The sequence below is a fragment of the Megascapheus bottae genome, chromosome 6, assembly GCF_031878675.1.
Source record: "Megascapheus bottae isolate mThoBot1 chromosome 6, mThoBot2.hap1, whole genome shotgun sequence".
Taxonomy (NCBI): Eukaryota; Metazoa; Chordata; class Mammalia; order Rodentia; family Geomyidae; genus Megascapheus; species Megascapheus bottae.
In genome coordinates, this window is record NC_143514.1 from 49,842,749 (window position 1) to 49,862,470 (window position 19,722).

The 19,722-nt window shown below is 45.6% G+C and overlaps 1 protein-coding gene across 1 annotated transcript; it reads right to left on the reverse strand.

Annotated features, from left to right (window-relative positions):
* Nucleotides 1-649: 649 nt before the first annotated feature.
* Nucleotides 650-19,481, reverse strand: Dmrtb1 (DMRT like family B with proline rich C-terminal 1). The gene is made up of 5 exons (XM_090333990.1): nucleotides 19,398-19,481; nucleotides 7,070-7,910; nucleotides 3,949-4,154; nucleotides 1,880-2,075; nucleotides 650-1,199 (listed from the first exon to the last, which is right to left on the reverse strand). Exons 1-5 carry the CDS (start codon nucleotides 19,479-19,481, stop codon nucleotides 1,135-1,137), a joined length of 1,392 nt encoding a protein of 463 aa, XP_090190116.1. The 3' UTR covers nucleotides 650-1,134.
* Nucleotides 19,482-19,722: the final 241 nt, after the last annotated feature.

The following is a 19,722-nucleotide window of genomic DNA, read 5'->3' on the forward strand; positions in this document are numbered from 1 at the left end:
CAGAAGTGGTAGTACCCTATTCTTGAGAAAGCCTAGCTCAGGCCCTGAGTTCAAGCCTTGGGATTGGCAAAAAAAAAAAAAAAAAAAAAAAAAAAAAAAAAAAAAAAAACCCCTAGAATCCTAAATTAGCAGATTTGTTCTACAATACTAGTACTTAAACTCACGACTAATAGAAAAATGCTAACTCAATTTTTTAAGGGCTTTGCTAGAATTAATAAAGTAGAGCGATCTACTACCCTGTTAACTTGACACCTGAGATCAAGGGGATGGAGGGAGACCTGGAAGGGCCCTTGCCTAAGTAAGTGACAGGCCTTGAACCCAAATCCCTGAAGCCTCCTCAGATTCCTGCCCAATTCAGCCCTCCACCAGAATTTTGAGAGAACAGACTGGCCACAAGGATTTCCATTGCTCATTTTATTTCAACAGTTAACTCTTCCCGGAAAGGAAACCAATGATGTGATAGACGAGTCTATTCTGAGAACTACTTTCATGCTTATAAGTGGCCTACGCTAAAACATTCAATAGTAAAACTTGAACAGATTTTTCAAACCAGAAATGATGCCTACGGCAGCTTAAGCTTCATGCAGGGGAAGTGAAGCATCCACAGGTTCAGTGTGCTCTCTAGCCAAACCATTGGAGAGAGGGGGGGACCAGTGGCCGAGTAAGGTGGGATATCGTAGGACACTGCAGACCAGCTGTCAGCGCCCGCTCCTGGCTGCTGCTTGCACTGGCCATCTGGATGGGCTGGGGGCCTGATGTGTGTGGTGCCCCATCCCTAGGGAGCAGGCAAAGGTGGCAGAAGACTGAAATAAATGGTGCCTTCTGTCCCGAGTGGAGCCTGAGGAAATCAAAGGCCGCGTCTGGTGGAATGCCTTGAAGGGCGTACCCCCAGGATGGTTCAATTCATTCAGCAACCTCCACTCCTCAGAGTCCTGGCCCTCCCTCCCAAGTTAAGTTTTCCCATGCCTCTCTTCAACGCCAGCCTTCCAAGTTACTCATCTTCCATCCTGAATGGAAATCAGCTGCCCTCTTAAACCTATCACTATCCTTCTTTCCAACACAACAATGAACACAGACAAGAAAATCCTGGACCTAACACCCTTGACTTCCCTGCCACCAGAGGTGGCCTGGGGCTTAGTCAGACTTCTCCTGAGACAACGGCTGGCTGGGCTCTTGGGGAGCCTCTGCACCCTGGTCATCTGTGAAAGACAAGGAAGACAGCCAAGTTAGAAAGTGTCAGTTACCTGTCCTTATGTGCAGAATTTTTTCAAGACTTTTCTACCATTCCCAGCCCTGTGGCCAGTGAATTGGCCTTAAATATGCCAGGTGGAAAACTTGCATTCCAGCCCTGGACACACAGTCCCGATGCCAGCTCTACCTCCCCCTCTGTTCCTCACTCTCAGAATTGCACCACGCTTGGTCCACTTTTGCAGATGCTGAATAAGGCCCGGAGGAGAGAAAGTGTTCCCCAAGTCACACAGCTAGAAGTGCAGGAACCAGGACTCATGTCCAGGCCACCAGCATTGAGCCAACGAGCTTCCAGCCACCTAGGCCAGCTTGTACAGGTATTATAGACACATCAAGCATGCAGCAGGCCTCTGTTTCTTTCCCCTTTAGTAAAATGGGGTTGGCCTCATCTGACTCCCCAGATCATGACATGGGGAGTCACATTAAAGACCCCTGTTTAAATCCAGTCCATGAACATAGAAGTGCTTGGGGCCTGCAAAGCCTGTGCCCCTCCTACAGAAGCACACTTATGGAAAATGGATGAGGGTGCGGGGACCAGCAGCTCTGATTCTGTGCCCTATATCCCTTCTTTCCACCTGCATGTCACATTTCTCTCCTTCTTCCTGGCTCTTCTGGATGTGGGAAGACTCACCAGTGTTCTCCCTGTCTGTATCTTCCAGGACAGCCAGAGAGAAAGGTGGTGGTGACGGTGGCGGTGGAGGTGGTGGGAGGAAGTGAAGTGCAGAGAGAAAACCTGGTGGCAGGAACTGGGGCTGTGGCACCGGGGGCGGTGCTGGTGGCGGTGGTGGGTAGTAGGTTGGCTGGAAGTCTCGCATTGGTTCGGACACCTGAGTGACACACACAGCAGAAAGGTGAAGGCCAGCTAGGTAGGCAGGCCAAATACGCTTCTCCTTCCCCAAAATGGGTGGCTCCCCGTAGTGTAATCACAAGCATGGGGCCCTTGGAGCAAGTGTTCATAAACACCAGCCAAAGTGACTGAAGGCTAGAAGGATTGCAGGCCTGTTCACCAGACCATGGCACCGAGTGCGCCTTCTGCATGTGCCCACGTCCTTAAGTACTAGGAGATGAGTTTTACTGTTACCTTGGCCCGCCTCATAAAAAGCAGGTTCAATGAGAGAATGGGAAAGAGCCACCAAGCCAGTCAGACGCAAATCAGTGAGAGCCCACAGTGAGAGTCACAGTGCTGCCGGAGAGCCAGGTATAACTTGACCCAGGACCCCCTTTCTGATACAGGAGATGAGTTTAACCTATGTCAGGACGCCTTTTGGTAAGATGTCAACAACCTGGGTGTAACCTGGCTGCTCCTGGCAAGGGAGGCTAGGAGACCTAAGGCTAGTAGCCTCAGAGACCAGACGCACATCTGGGCTCCTGGTGGATGCTAAGCCCCGCCCACTGAGAGGATCTGGAGGGCGGATACAGAGGAAATATAGAAAATGGTCATGTATTTGACTCAGGCACCACTAGGCCTCTGAGGTGCTGTGAAGTGCTCCTTAAAGTGCTCTTTGTCAAGTGAGTTTGAGAATCCTTACATCCTGTTCTCCACATTGGAGACACTTTCCTTACATGAAACCAGCATTTCCTGACTTGATTAGATCATCAGAAAAGGAAAGACTTCATTCTTAATCAGATGCTATGTTCCACACCCTGAGCGAGGCATGCCTCACTGAACCTGTTCGTGAACAGGTGGCCCTGGGGCTCTGTCACACTAGGACCTCACCCCGAGTGATCTCCTGGGAGGTCAGGACACTTGTCTGGGGCACAGGGGTGAAAGTGCACCCTGAGCCTGACCCACTTCTAGCCTGGAGGAGAACAGAAGCAGCAGGCGCAGCAGGAGGACAGGGACAGGACAGGGAAAGGGAGGGTGTCCCTAGGGAGTGTCCCTAGCCTGTGCAGGGGCAGCAGAACACAATAATACGACCTACCAGCTTTCGAATGGGTTTGGGTTTGAAACAGCTTCACCCACATGTCTGATCCTCCCTCAGATGTGACTGGGATGAAAGGGGCATTATTAGCACTTTAATCCCAAACTGCTCAGCGCCTTCCAGGAACCTGTGGTAGGAGCTCAGGCCCAGATAACTGACAGAGATCATAATCACAACCTCATCAGTCACAGCCCTGCCCTGGACGCCAAGCTGGGGCTTCTGTGTGAGTAGAAGGAGAGTTGTTGGCTCTCTTTGACTACAGACTCTCTCTCTTTATACGGAGGCTGGTGATGCCCTGCTTCTTTGGCTGCAATGGGGGAGCCAAAGGCCACCCCACAGGTGCTAGCCACCAGTGGCAGCATGTGAAGGGCCAAAAACCCAGGTCTGCTCCATCTCTTTGTGAGATACACACTTGGGGCAGGAGACAACTGCTGGGTGCCAGAGTCAATGATGGTGGTACACATCTTAGCTACCCACGAACCAACTGCATGGTCTGAATCTCAGTCCCTCATTCATGCAGGAAGCATGAAGGCCATTCTAGAAGCTGCATCCCTCGGATCAAAGCTGTGATCATCCCATGCTCTGGAGCCTTCTAGATTTGAAAAGTACACGTGCAGCCTATATCACAGGCACAGAGGGGCGTCCCCCTTTACATAGGGCCCTCCTGACATGGGCCATTTATGACCACTGGCTTCCAAGGACTACAAGCCAATAAAGGCAGCAAGGGCAGCTAGGATCAGGAGGAAGAACCATGGGAAGAGTTGGGGCTGAGACTCACCAAGCCTCCTCCATGGTAGTGACTGCAAGAGACATGCCGGAAGCCTCTCTGGGGGGACATCCCCAGGCCTGGGGCTGTGTCCTGGTATCCCAGAGAGAAGCTGCAGTAGGAATGCATGGTGGAGCAGCTGGGGTATAGCTTGGAATGCTCTCTCTCCATGTACTCGGTACCCACCACACAGCTGGAGTTCATGCTCAGAGGATGGCCTGAAGAAGAAAGGCAATGAGAGAAATATTATAAATAGAGCTGGGCCGGGCGTGGTGGCTCATGCCTGTAATCCTAGCTACTCGGGAGGCTGAGATCTGAGGATCACAGTTCAAAGCGAGCCCGGGCACAAAAGAATCTGAGGCTCTTATCTCCAATGAACCTCTAGAAAACGGAAAGTGGGGCTTGGCTCAAGGGTAGGGTGACAGCCTTGAACTGAAGAGCTCAGAGACAGCGCCCAGGCCAAGTTTAAGCCCCATGACCCCCCCCCCAAAAAAAACCCAAAAAACAAAAACAAATAGAGCTGGAAGGGAAAGGCTTCATGTTACTGTCCCAGGGTAATAATATATCAAACACTCATACCCAACTAAAGAACTCTAACATTTTGAGATGAACTGTGGTGGCTCATAATAATACTGCTAGCTACTTAGAAGGCTAAGATCTGAGGTTCATGGTTCAAAGCCAGATGGACAGAAAAGTCTGTGAGACTCTTATTGCCAATTAACCAGCAAAAAGCTGGAAGTAAATCTGTAGCTCATGTGATAGACACAAGCCTTTAGTGAAAAACCAAGCAAGAGCACAAGGCTCTGAGTTTAAGTACACAGTAAAAGTATGTGCATGCACACACACACTCACACACACATGCACATGTGTACATACACATGCACACGCGTGCACGTGCACACACACACACACACACACAGAACTCTCAATATTCCATATACTTTCAACCTCACTGCCCTTTAGTCCTTCAATCACACCCCTCTACTCTTACTTCATCTCAAGGCCTTTGTAGATGCTACCCCCTCAACTTGCAAGGCTTTTTCTACCTATTTCACCCTGCCTCCAAAGTCCTCAGCACAGATAGTGCCTGACTTTCCATGGTTCAATTTAATGATTTTTTATTTGTCCATGGTGTAAGAATGGTATACATTCTAGAGAAACCAGAAGGTGTTTTGATCTTTTCCTGTACTGGTGAAATGCAGTAATATATTTTCCTCACGGTTCCAATCATCTACAGAAATGTGCAGTTTTCTCCCAACCAGCCAGGTAGTCACCAGGAGAAACAGCCACTGTTCCATATGAACTGCTATTAAGATTAGCATGTTATATGCAATAAATAGATTTTTGACTTAAGTATTTTCAGCTTATGTTTATTAAGACAAGGCCCATCATATGTTGAAGATCATTTGTATTCTCAACTAAACCATCAATGATTAGAGCTCAATACATTTATTTGTGTGATTCTTTGATCACTGTTGCAAACACACACACACACACACACACACACACACACAGATCCAAGAGGGCAATAAAAGTATTAGTCAGTTACTCAGTCCTGTGACAAATACCTGAGATATAGTCAGAAGGAAGAAGGATTTACTCTAGCTTAGTTTCAGTTCATGCTCCCTGGTCATTGTTTCTGGGCTGTGGTAAGGCAGAAGATGGTGGGTAGGGCATGGAAGAACAAGCTGATCACCTCAATTTCTGTTTGTTGAGAGATGAATAAAAGAAATGGAGCCCCTTACTCTTGCCAAGTCCTTAAACTAGAAAGATGGCATTTTCTTAGAATTGCTGTTTGGGGTCTGTCCTCCCCATTATAAAGCTAGTTTTTTGGGTACCTAGGTTTCCCAGAAAGTTCCAAAAGGAGAAATGACTTTTGCAGCTCTACAAAAACCAATCCTCCTGAATACAAAAGGAAGAGATTGCCATGAAGGAAGACGCTTGTCCAAGGCTAAAGGGTGAACAGCTCCCTGACTCTGACCTGTGCCTTTCTACACCACCATGGAACAAAACACCAAGAAAACACACTTATGCTCATTCCAAGCTATTTTTTATTTTTAAAACCTCAAATCTGTCTGTAGTTCTAGCTACTCTGGAGGCGGAGCTTGGGAGGATGGAGGCCTGAGGTGAACCTTGGGCAAAATCACCATGAGCTCAAAAAGTTCCATCTCCATCACCTTTAAAATAACAATCAAATAAACAAGGAAAAAAAAAAAACTTTAAAAGTTCCGTTTCAACCAAGAAGAAGTTGGGTGCCGCGATGCCATCCTGTCAACCCAGCTACAAGAAAAGCATAAATAGGAAGATCCAAGTCCAGGCTGCCCCAGGCATAAACACGGAAACATAAAGCAAACCCCCAAGGTTGTGGCTCAAACGGTAAAGCGCCCGCCTAGCAGGGCGCACGGCCCGGACGCGCGCTTCAGCACCTCGCACACAGTGAAAAAGCCTCCCATCCACAGACGACCTGAAATTACGCGGAGCACGGGAGCGAACGCAGCACAGGGAACGTGCACCAAGGGAGGAGAAAGAACGTCTCCGCAGCCCGCCACGGCCCTGTGCAACCCCCCAGGAGCTTCGGTGGAGCGCACACCCGGGAAGGGCGGGACGGCCCCGCGGCGCAGCAGAAGGGTTTCCTGCGTGCGCAGGACGGGGAGGACGCGCAGGACGGGGAGGACGCGCAGGACGGGGAGGACGCGCAGGCGCACTCGAAGCCTCACCCGTCCACCCACTCCGGCCTGACAAAATGGCGGAGTTGGGGGGGGGGGTGCAGGGACAAAATGGCGGGGAGCGTGAGGGAAGGTCTAGACCCTGTGCAAAGGAGGGGAGTCACGCATGCGCTCTACGGCTGTTTTACCCCCCCCCCCATGTCCCCATGGAGATGCCACTGCTGGACTGCACAGGCGCCATGTTTGTTTGTTTGTTTTCTTCTTGCAAAAGGGGGAAAAGCAAACAACAAAATCCCGGCGTCTAAATACTACCAGGCCCTCGGTTTTCATTTTTGCAAAAGGCCTCCCGCTCATCCCCCACCCCGCCCTGGGCTCCCCGGCTCCCCGGGAGAGGCACGGCGGGCCGGGCCGCAGGGGAGCCCAGTGGCCCGGAGGCCCCACGCGCACGCGCAAGGCCCAGGACTTACGGAAGTCAGCGAACGGCAAGGTGGGCACAGGCCGCAGCGGCCTGCGCAGCTCCGGACGGCAGGGGAAGGGCCGGGCCACGGGCTCGGGAGGCAGCGGGGGCGCCACGCAGCCGGGCAGCCATGAGGCGGTGGGGCGATCGCTGGGCCCTGCGCGGCCATGGCCGCGACTGCCCAGCACTGGTTGGAAAGCGCTGGGCCCGGGGCTGCGGCCTCGCGGCGGCCTCTCCATAAATCGAGGGGCCCCGCAGCCCTCAAGGCCCAGGCCGACGCCTCCGGCCGCCGCCAAAGGAGGCGGCAGCAGGTGGAGGCCGGGGCCAGGCATGGCGGCCGCAGCAGCAGCCGTGGCGGCCATGGCCGCAGGTACAGTGGCCGTGGCCCCGAAGGCAGTGGCCGTGGCCGCAGCTGCAACCGCAGCCCCGGGAACCATTTGCGGGCCCTGCGCGCACAGGGTCGCCTCCGGCTCCTCCTCGGCCGCCTGCTTCTTGAGCACCTTCTGCGCGGCCATGATCTTCTGGCGCTCGGTGATTAAGTAGCACTTCTCGCAGGTGCAGTGCTTCCAGCTGCACTTGCCAGAATGGCCCTTGACCGGCACCAAGAAGCCATGGTTCCGGCATCTGGAGCATTTCGGGGTACGCAGCGTGTTGTCCGCCAGCTTGGCAAGGTCCGCATAACACACCCGCCACCTTTGGGAGCTGCAGGGCGAGTGGAGCAGGAGGGAGAGGCGCCCCACAAGTCCGTGGTGCCCAGGGCGTTGGATACACTTGTAACAAAGTGGCTCTGGGGCTGTCCCGGGAGCGGCTGCAAGACGCTTGCATTCTTTTTCTCTTCTTTTGCAGAGGATCTGTGCATTGGGCGATTAAGTGCAAGCGATTGGGCTGAATAACTTATTAAAAATGGAATGCTTTCGCTTGGCATGCTGTCTGGGTTATCTGAAGTCTTGGGCGCTTAATTTTCCAGACTCCCTATTCCTGCCAATTCACAGAAGGTGTTTTTAGTTTAACAAAACAAAACAAACAACTCAGTGATCCATAGATTTTAAACTCGTGAGGAAACAGCTCTCTGTAAACCCGTTCCAGTAGAAAAGCGTTGAAAAATGCAAGCCATTATTCTCCCTATAGCTGCTGCTTCTGCTTTATTTCATTCCCTCCCCCCTGGTGGAGAGGCCGTTCACAGAGATGCTTCCAGGACGTTTTCAGGAGCTTAGTGCAGTGCGGTAGACCCTTACAGATATTCGCATTTAAGAGTCTCCTGGGTGTCAGGTACGTTTCTGGAAGATAGGGTATTCCCATTGTTAATTCCTTCTGAAGTAAAGCATACTTTAAACAAACAAACAAAAATTTTTTTTGGTCAGTTGTGGGGCTTGAACTCAGGGCCTGAGCATGTCCCTGTGCTGTTTGCTCAAGGCTAGCACTCTACCGCTGGGGGCCCCAGTTCTACTTCTGGTTTTGTTGGGGTTTTTTGTTTGTATTTTGGGGATTTTTTTTTGTTTTGCTTTGTTTTGGGTTTTTTTTTTTTTGAGTGATTAATTTAACATAAGAATCTCACAGGGACTTTTCTGCCAAGGCTGGCGTTCAACACCAATCCTCAGATCTCATCCTCTGGCTTAGCTAGGATTACAGGTGTGAGCCACCAGCACTGGGCTTAAGACAGTTTCAAAATAAAATAGATTGGGGCCGGGAGTTTGGCCTAGTGGTAGAGTGCTTGCCTAGCATGCACGAAGACCCGGGTTTGATTCCTCGGTACCACATATGTAACAAAAAAGCCAGAAGTGGTGCTGTGGCTCAAATGGTAGAGCCCTAGCCTTGAGAAAAAAAATCCAGGGACCGTGCTCAGGCCCTGAGCCCAACCCAGGACTGGCAAAAAATAAAAATAAATAAGATAGATTTAGGATACTATGAATTAGCTTGACTCATCATTCAAATTCTCATTGATTTAGTTATACTTGTAAAGCAAGGGTGGGGAATCTTCTTTCTGCCAATGGGTGTTTGGCAGAAATACATAAAGTCAGGAGTAGGTCATACAAAATTATCAACTTAAAAATGGGCCTGTTATATTTGGCCAAATATTTAATGAATCCACCCCTGTTGTTATCTGGTATTGATGCTGTTACTTTTCTATGTTTGGTCAGTCAGGCTGGAGTGCAGTTGGCTGTTTTCATTGGTAAATTTTGAAAAGCACTCACAGCTGTGAGCCGTTCCAGAGACAGACACTGATTTCAATGGATGGCTACTCAATGTGGGAAATCCATGATTGTTGGGGACTGACTGTGGGGTCAGTGACCTTGGACCCGCACAATTGAGTACACAAGGAAGTAAGCTCTTATCATGATTTTGGGCTGTGTCAATAGCTTCTCATTTAACCTGTTTGGGACTTGATAGCTTCTCATTCAACCTATTTCAGACTTGATACTGTTTGTACGAATGTAGCCCCTGGCAGTTCCCTAGTTTAAAGATGTGTATTTAAGATTGAGAACTGGAAATAAACTGGGCTACGGTCTTGGGCGACAGGCTTCTTAAGCTGTGGCTCCTGATTTGGGCTGTAGCCCTCCTGAACCCCATCTGTTTGTCTCTCTTCTAATTTTTCCTAGTCCTTGCCCCCTATTTCAGGACCCCAATCTGCGAACCCTGGTTTGCTGCCGGTTGGCCCTGGCACATGATAGCTTATCTAACACAGAATTGAAAGAGTGAGAGGCTGCCTTAGCTTATCATTGCTTTGCTGTTGAAGGATTTCATGTTATCGGGCACATCAGCTAGTTTCTCCCTCAACTACTAGTGAAGATGTTCAGCTCTGTTTGTTAACCTTTCACATCTTTGAAATGTTCATTAATTAGATTCTCAAATTAGCTTCTCACATTCTCCAGCACACTGGAGTAAGGAAATGCATCGTGTTATTCAAGTTGTCTTTTTCACAGCCTCCATTCAGCAAATGATTTCACATTTAAAAGCAGGGAGCTGTGCTTAAGAATGTCATAAAAATTAAATAAGTAAACAAATAAATCAGAGGGATGAGAAGTTGGTTGGAGCCCTGCAACTTGATATTCAGCTCTGAAAGGTACTGGGTAATCTCGTGGTAAATAAGAGGTCATCCAGCCTCTTGCTGTCATTGAGTTTCCTGGCAAGTTTTCCCTTCATTGCTAGGAACTAAATTCATCCTGCAGTTGATGAAACCTCATGAGATACATGTTCCCTGATTTAGCCACCACACTTGACAAAATCATTGATTTCTGGTGGCTGTTCAACCCTCGGCTTTTGACAAAATTCATACAGTCCTTGTTGGTATCACATTTTTAAGCTGCATTTGACTGTGCACAGAGACTTCTTCAGTATCATATAATTAGTTTGGATCAAGACTGAGATGATTCAGTTGTTCTTTCTTGACAAATACCATTAACTGTTTTTTGAGCCAATCATGACTGTATCTAGTTGTAGTAAAGCCACTAAACTTTCAAATGTTCACACTTTTTAAAAATTGTATTTACTTTTTAATCGTATTTTATTGTCAGGGTAACGTTTAGAGGGGTTACAGTTATATTTGTCAGGTAGTGGGTACATTACTTGAACATTGATACCCCTTCTGATGTTGTTCTCCCACTTTTCCTCCCCTTACCCCTCCCAATCACCTTGTTTTTCCCCTTCCCTTCCCTATTTCAAATAAACATATATACAACATACCAGATAACAAAGTCAGGTACAGTGACCAGATGAGATTAACCATGTGGGGAAAAAAAAAGAGAAAAGAAATAACTTCACATTATACATTAAGAACAACAACCACAAAGATAAACCTCGTGTTTCCATATCTTAGAGTTCATTTCCCTTAGTCTTATTCTATGTGGCCATATGTACATAGCTTTTGAGGTATTGTAATCTCTGCTAGGAGAGTCCTAGAGGAGTACGAACTATTACAAGTGAGGGAAACCATGGAGCCTATGTTCCTTTGGGTCTGACAGCCACCATCCTTAAGGAGTTCTCCATGAAACATTTTAAGGAAGTACATTTGGACAAATAGACTAGACATGTGCTCCGGAATAGCTCTGGAGCAATTCCATAGGGAGCCTCAACAATGCTGGTTCTGGCACATCCTTGTGCAGAGATCTTTATTTACATGCTCTGTGTTGTGCACTGGTCATTGGAGGTTTAAAAGGCACCCAGATGATTCTAGTACACTCCAAGGAGGAGAGCCACCCCTTTCAGTGGCTTTTCAGCAGCCTGAACTTTAAAGAACTGTTGTCAGTTGCCTGACAGGCTGCGATTTTAGAATCTTCATTTGATGGCAAATGTTTAAGTAAACATTAGTCTTCATCTGAATCATCTTTCTCTCTTAAAAAATTGGTAGTATGGGGGCCTTGCACTTGTTAAGTAAGAGCTCTCCCACTTGAGCCACACCTCTAGCCTTGTTTTACTTTTAGATTATATTTTAGACAGGGTTCACACTTTTAACTGACAAAAACAAGTCTCTCTGAGCAGTGTCCTAAACCTTAAAAAAGAAAACAAAAACTGAAGTCTCTCACATCCCCACATCTTTGTGGGGGTAAGGGATTGCCAGTGCTGGGGCTTTGTTTTGTATTTGTGCCTATTTTAGGGCTTGAACTCAGGGCCTAGGTGCTGTCTCCGAACTATTTCACTCAAGGCTAGCATTCTTATCACTTGAGCCACAGCTTCACCTCTAGCTTTTTGCCATTTAATTGGAGATAAAAACTTTACAGACTTTCCTGCCTGTACTGACTTTTATCCTTGATCCTCAGATTCTTAACCTCCTATGAAGCTCACATTACAGGCAGGATACACCAGCCCCACGTCTAGGACTATACGTCTTCCAACGACAGCAGTTTCTCTCATGTGTCAAACTCTCTAGTTATCCAACCAACAAAAATGGGCAATTGGGCAGTATTTGTATTATCCATTGTCTTATCACAAGCTAGAGAAAAAGGAGTGGATATCTTCAGGATCCTTCAAGGTTTTTCAATATTTTGTCCTGAGACAGTACTCTAAGACAAACCAACACTTCGAAACAATTTTATTTTGGTGATAACTCTACAGCAGCCCCATATACTCTTCATCAATTCCCCTCTACATGGGCCTATGATTAGCTTGCTTACTATATAACTCATCTGAATAATGTCTCTGTCACAGTGAGACCTAGTGAAAGCCACTTGTGATTCCAAACTTCACTGAGGAGCACTGATTTTATCCATATACATTTGACCTCCAAATTCAATGCCTATTTTGAGCTGAAGTGGTGCTCCAGATTGGCTTTCTGCCATTACTACTAATTTAAACGAGACACATAGGTTTGCCTTTCACTTCAAAAACTAAAACAACAACAACAACAAAAAAATCATGTCTATTTTCCTTGGAGAGATCACTCTATATAGCTTTTATTTTCCTGTAGTCTCCATTTGTAGGATATTACACTACTTAGGTTTTATTAACTGTCCAGTGTGTGTCTGTCACCAGCAATTCAATTAGTTTGCTTTGATCTCTGTTCTAATCCTCTTGAATTTGGACCATCTCAACATTTGCAGGTAACTTTCCTAATCTTCATCTGAGCTCCAGTTTATGTGATGACTAGTGATCATGGGTGTTTATAAAGGTTAGGTGATCTTCTATGCTGACATGTCACTCCTGTTGGAGGTGAGTCATCAACATCACAGAGAATCACCTCTGCACAGCCTTTCATCAACCAGTAGTGGCAGTTTCACCACAGGATTTTGACACCTTCATAACAGATACACTCCCAGCCTGCTTGAGTTCCTGCAATGCAGGCAGAGGGCCTTGGGCAGCATATGCTTTAGGTATCTATTCTGTCCTGTGTGTGTTCTGTGGATCCCGCATGGACATGACTTGTCTTTCAAAATTGATGTTATTTTTATGATTCTTATTATAAATTTATATTGCTGTGATAGCTCCTATCATAGATGCTTCATCAAATAAATGATGGAGCATCTATTTTTTTCCAGTCCTAAGTCTTGAACTCTGGGCATGAGCGCTGTCCCTGAGCCTGTGTGCTCAAAGTTAATACTCACTTGAGCCACAGTGCCACATTCAGCCTTTTCTGATTAGCTTGTTGGAGATAGAGTCTCACAGACTTTCCTGTCCAAGCTGGCTTTCAGCCACAATCCTCAGATCTCAGTCTTCTAAGTAGTTAGGATAACAGGTGTGAGCTACTCATGCCCAGCCACCTATATTTATCGAATTTTCACTCCTGACTACAGTTGCTTTAGCAGGGCTAGACCAAATGACTTTGCAGTTGCAGGCTGAACATTCTCTATCCTTGCTATAAAACAACTTAAACTTGGGGAAAACTGGCACAAACTTCATAATGTAGTTAAGGACATAAAATGTTTCATATTCTTTTCTCATTTTTTTGCCGGATCTGGGTTGGACTCAGGACCTGAGCACTATCCTTAGTTTCTTTTTCTCAAGGTTAGAGCTCTAACACTTGAGCCTCAGCACCATTTCTGGCTTTTTTCTATGTATATGGTACTGAGGAATCAAACCAGGGTCTTCGTGCATGCTAGGCAAGCACTCTACCACTAGGCCAAACTCCCGGCCCTATTCATATTCTTTTTTGGCAGGAATTTATGATACTCTGAGGTGTCACAGAGAGGGTGCACTAGTTGCTGGTCATAGTGGCTCATGCCTGTAATCCTAGCTACTCAGGAGGGTGAGATCTGAGGATTGTGGCTCGAAGCAAGTTTGGGCACTACAAAGTCCATGGGACTCATCTCCAATTAATCACCACAAAACCGGAAGTGGTGCTGTGGCTCCAGGGGTAGGGTGGTAGCTTTGAGCTGAAGAGCTCAGGGACAGTGCTTAGGCCCAGAGTCCAAGTCTCGTGACCAACCAAAAAAAAAAAAAGTATACTAGTACTTAAGCTGAAAGTATACTGTAGATCAGTAGTATTTAAGGAGGTACTTATGGTCCATACTTAGCTAAGTATGGATTTTTCACTTTCTTCGAAATCTCTGGTAATAGAATGGAAGTAGTAGCCTCAAACTGGGAAAATCACTCTTGATTTTCCTGCGTGTCTGAGTGAAGTTCTACTTTGCACTTCCTACCAGCTTCCTAAATAGAGGAAACAGTTGCCATTCAGTGCTTTACTAAATTTACCTAAAGGGCTGAAGAGGTTTATAAATCCCATTTGAAGAAATTTATATTCCTGACCAGGTGTGATAACGTATACTTGTATTCCCAGTTGCTCTGGAGGCAGAGATGAGGATGATTAAGGTTTAAAGCCGGCCCTGGAAGAAACTTAGTGAGCCCTCATGCTCATTTCAATAAACTAGGCATGTGCACCAGTCATCCCAGTTACAGGCAAGCCACGATGAGTGAGTCTATCTAAAAAATAACCTGAAGCAAAAGTGGCTCAGGTTTGAATATCCGAGGCAGATATTCTACCACTCTGCCTCTTTTTTATTTTAGTTATTTTTCAGATTGGTCCTTGAGTTTTTGCTTGAGGCATGCCTCTAAGCACAGTCCTCCTATCTAAGGCCTCCTCCATGCACATCATGCTTGACTTATGTTGAGATGAGTTCTTGCTAAATGGTCTTTCTTTTCTCTTCCTTTCTTTCTTTATTTTCTTTCCTTTTCTCATGTGCTAACCAGAACTTCATTTCTCCCATTCTCAGCTTCTCAAGTAATTAGAATTACAGGTGTAAGCCACCACATCTTGCTAACCAGTATGTTTTTATTTTCATGGTACTGGTGTTTGAACGCAGGGACTCATTCTTCCTAAGCAGGTACTATACTACTTGCCATCTCCTCATCTTAACAGAGGGAACAAAAATATGTTCCTTATATTATTTGGCCCTTAAGGAATTTCACAGGTAGCTTTACATCCATCTAAGCAAGTCTAGCTTTGTCTTTGCTTTTCTACGACACCTTCTATATTAATTTTATTCTTGGATTTTTAAGTCCCTTAGATTAAGAACATGCAAGCTTTTTCCAATCTGCTGTCAGAAGATTGGGATCATATGCTGCATTGTTCCACCATATTACAAAATATGGTCATTTAGCATTATCAAATTTAAACTTGAACCTTAAATAATGCTGGATAATAATGCCTTAAAAAGAAAAAGTCGGGGTCGGGAGTTTAGCCTAGTGGTAGAGTGCTCACCTAGCATGCACGAAGACCTGGGTTCGATTCCTCGGTACCACATACATAGAAAAAAAGCCGTAAGCAGTGCTGAGGCTCAAGTGGTAGAGCTCTAGCCTTGAGAAAGTCCAAGGCCAGTGCTCAGGCCCTAAGCTCAAGCCCAGGACTGGCACCAAAAAAAAAAAAAGAAAGAAAAGAAAAAGTCATTTACATTGCATGCTTGGCCACCCACATGTTTTCATTTTCTCATCAATGACTTAAGAAAAATTCAACTTAAAGCAGGTCATTTGAGTGAATATGTTTTAGCCTTGTTTAAATACAAAATGCTACCATATTCCCTTAATAGCATTAGGTAGGAAATATCCCAAGGTGTTCAGAATTTGCATAGTGGTTCAAAGACATTAATACACAATCATATATCTTTTTAATCAATGGTCACATCATAAAATGCAGAAACTCCAGAGTTTATACAGTAAACAAATCCCCAAAGTCTCAATTTGTGTAGGTAAGTTTCAACAGCATATTATTTATTTAACTCTTGGAAATGTAGGCAAATTGATAGTTTTATTTAGGTTGATGGCTGAATATTTCAGAGGCTGCTGCTTTAAAAACATCTATGCACACATTTCTCTAAATTGTTACTTAAAAAGACAGTGGCATGGTATAAATGTAGGCAACTAGAAAGCAAAAAGTGAGGAGCTCCTTCTCTACACTGGAAACCTAGGGCAGCTGTTTCTGTACCGTTCAGGCAATAGTTAGAAAGTAACAGCTTTTGAGGACCCTAGAGCTGTGGGTGCTATGACTGAGTGCAGTATGCTTCAGTGCCACGTGTGGAGAAAGCCTGCTGCCAGCAGAAAATTGTTGGCTTGTGTTTGCTAGCTGATGTCTGTTATCTTGTGTTTAAGCAGAATGTGGCAAAGACACAGAATTTCTGAAAATGACAAGGCAGCAACACAGTAGCTCACACCTGTAATCCTCGCTACTGGGGGGGGGGGGAGATGGAGATACTGAAGACTGCATTTTGAGGTCAGCAGACCTTAAAAGAAGGAATGCCTCATTCCAACCTATAAACTGTAATCCTAACTGTGCAGGAGGATTTATGTAGGAGAACTGGGATCTGCGTGCGGTGCTGGACAAAAACAGGAGACCCGATTTGAAAAAAAGAAGGGCATAAAGTTTGGCCAGGTAGAGTGCCAGAGTGGGGGGTGGTATGTGCCAGGAATTTATCTCTCAAGAGTCCTTTCCATTTTGTTTCAGAGGGCAAGTTCAGTCCACACTAAATAGAAAGCAAATGACAAGAAATACTACTCTAATGACAAGCATACTAGGTAAAAATCCAATTATTAGTTATTAGCTGTTACATATGTTATTGCCTGACTTCTCTGAGCCTTAGTCACAGTAGTAATAGCTTACAATGATGTGTGCAAGTACTGAAATGATCCACGTTTCTCTCACTTGGCAATGTTAATACTCAATGAATGATAACAGCTTTGCAGGCCTGGTCTCATTCGAATGACACACCATCATCTAGAGGGAAAGCACTTCTCTTCTATCTATTGGACAAGGGATAACTGCAGCTTAGCATTAAGAAAAGCCCTAGCGAAGCTACACTGGAAGTACAGAAGCACCTTTGCGTCCCCTCCCAGTGTCTTCTTCCTCCCCCTCCACCATGGTGCTTTCATTTCGCTCCTTCACTCACTTTAAATCTAAAAGGTAGATCTCTAATTCTTACAGAGGTGAATTATCCACTATAGCATGGGTACCTGGCAGCTAGTTAGCATGTTTTACATGAGATCACAGAAAGAACAGGGCTGGGGAGGGAATGAGGAGGAAGTAGTATCTCTAATTCACCCAAGGTCACCTCCCATCACAGCGTGCATTCATCTGCACAAGCTTTTATGTGGCATTAGGGATCTCTTAGCACAGATTAAATGCAAGCTGTAGAATGCTGCAGCTATCACCCTTTGTAGCTTGTGAGCCCTGTGTGGCCAGTACAAATTCAGATGTGCTGACAGGATAAACACATTCCACATTCCAAAGCCACAAGATTTAAAAAAAAAAAGCAAGATATCTCAAATTTTGTGTATAGATTGCATGGTGGAATAATATTTTGAATATACTGAGTTAGGTAACATTTTGATGTGCTGTTTTCTTTTATTGTTTTAATGTGGTCATCAGAAACTTTGAAAATATATCTATAACTTGCATTTTCTTTCCACGGGGTAACGCTGAACAGATTTGTCTACTCAGTTCTCTTCCTGAACTGGGCTAAGTCAGGATACTCCACCTTCTGTGGATGGCACCACCATCTCACCCATCCGGCACCAGAGTGCGGCACCTTCACTAGCGTGAAGCTCTGTTCTTCATCAGAAGGCCATTAGGCCTTCCTAATGGAAGCAAAATAGGGCCTCATGTCTTACAACTGAAAATATTTCCCTATTAGAATATGCCAATAAGAAAAGAATCTAATAAAACTCATTTGCATTTGAAACCTCTAATGTAATGATGTTTTTATAATATTTTCATCTTTATCTTGTGAAGCACAAATTACCAGTAATATACTATGCAAACTTGCAGAGAGAGAAGAGTGTCACTTAGTAACACAAGATGGCACAGTTTGCCTGAGATTCCATGACCTAGAAGTTGTCTAAATAAATACCCAGCCAGAGGGCATAGGTTGCATTTGTGCTACTTGAGCTATGGAGCCCTTGGGACATATTATCTTGTGAAGAACTCCGAAGTTAACTGTGTGTGTGTGTGTGTGTGTGTGTGTGTGTGTGTGTGTGTGTGTGTGTGTGTGTTTAAGCTGCTCCTGGGGCTTGAACTTAGGGGCTTGGTTCTGTTCCTGAACATTTTTGCGCAAGGCTAGGTTCTACCACACGGGCCATAGCTCTACTTCCAGCTTTTTGGTGGAGATCCGAGTCTTACTGACTTTCCTGCCCAGGTGGCTTTGAACCACAATCCTTAGATCTGAGCGTCCTGAGTAGCTAGGAGTACAGGCGTGAGCCACCAAGCTCTGGCTGGGAAGTTAACTGTTAATCTATTTGATTAATGATCTGGTTCTCCCCAGAGAACCACCCGGGGTCAGTAAGTGCTATTACTAGGAGTGCTAATGTTACTTTGCACAAACAATTCCTTAAATGAAAAGAGTACAAAGATGTATTATGTACAGATTTCTTCTGAGTATGTAGAGGTTTCCTTCCACAATATTTTCTTTAAACATGATTTAACTTAATCAGTTTGAAGATTGTTCCTTTTTTTTCCTTTTTAACTTGCCAGATAAGTCAGAAATATTTATTTTAAGAAACAGTTTAAGGAACTCCAGAATCCTCAATCTGTCAGTTTTACAAATAAATCTCAGTTGACTGCCTATCATTGTTTCCAGTCTGGTCAAGCACACACACACACAAAGTACACAATTCATCAGAATAATTAGTTTATTGGAGTTGAATAATTCTAAGAATAAACAATTGACACTCCCCCTCACCTTATGACCCCCATGAAGTGAGAAGGATTATAAATTAAATGTACAAGATAGAAAATGGTCCAGATACACACTTAACATTATTGTGAGCATGTGGGAGGCATTTAGATAAGTAAGAAACCAAGTGTGGGTTTAGAGTGCGACCATTTTTCATCAGTTGCTTACTGAAACTTTATGACTTTGGTGTGTGAATGGGGGAGGGAAGCAGTATGTTCTGGAAAAGTAGAGGAGTGACAGCAGTGCCCCCTGCTGCCTGATGGCCACCTCCCTTCCCTGCGACTCCAGGCTCAGGAAACTTGAAAATTTTTAGGGAGAAAGAAACATGCATTGTAAGCATTATGCCATTGTTTAATTGACTAATATGAAGTTCATTACAAATTCGGGGAAGAATGAGATGTAGTCTTATAGAAATCAACTGAGGTTCAAGAGGGTTAGATAATATTTACACATTTCATTGCCACAAGCAGTGATTAGTCCAGGATTTGGCCTTGGGGGATGGTCGGCTTCAAAACCATTATAGAGTGCTCCTTACACCGGAGCACACTGCCAGAGGCTGGAGGCCTTGAGCATAGCTCAGACTTCTAAAAGAATGACGATAATCACCTTAATTTGCTAGGACTAAGAGATTTCAGGGACACTAAAACTGGGAATGTTCAGAGGAAACCAAGAAGAATGGGTCACTAGCCAGAAGTCACCTGAACAAAGCACCAGGTGGAAGAGGTCCCTGTGGCCAAGGAGGCAAGCTACCCCGAGGTCCGGTCCCTCCCGCTGCACAGGCTGCTGAGCGATCACTGTCTTGCTTCTTTTATGCTTTGACATATCCTGGGGCATGGTCAAAGAAGTTCACATCTCTGCCAGTTATGATTTCCTCATAACTGAGCCATCCGTCAGGAGGAATGTAGTTAACTGAATCATCCACTCCATTGGAGGGGAAAGAGCAGAGACTGTGAGGGTGGAGAGGGCTAGAGAGTGTCGGGAGAGTGATGGGAGCATTGCTCAAAACCTGAGTTCCCTGACCCCAGTGCTTCAGGCATGCTGTCTCACACCTCTATGCACTTTATTACAGCCCTAA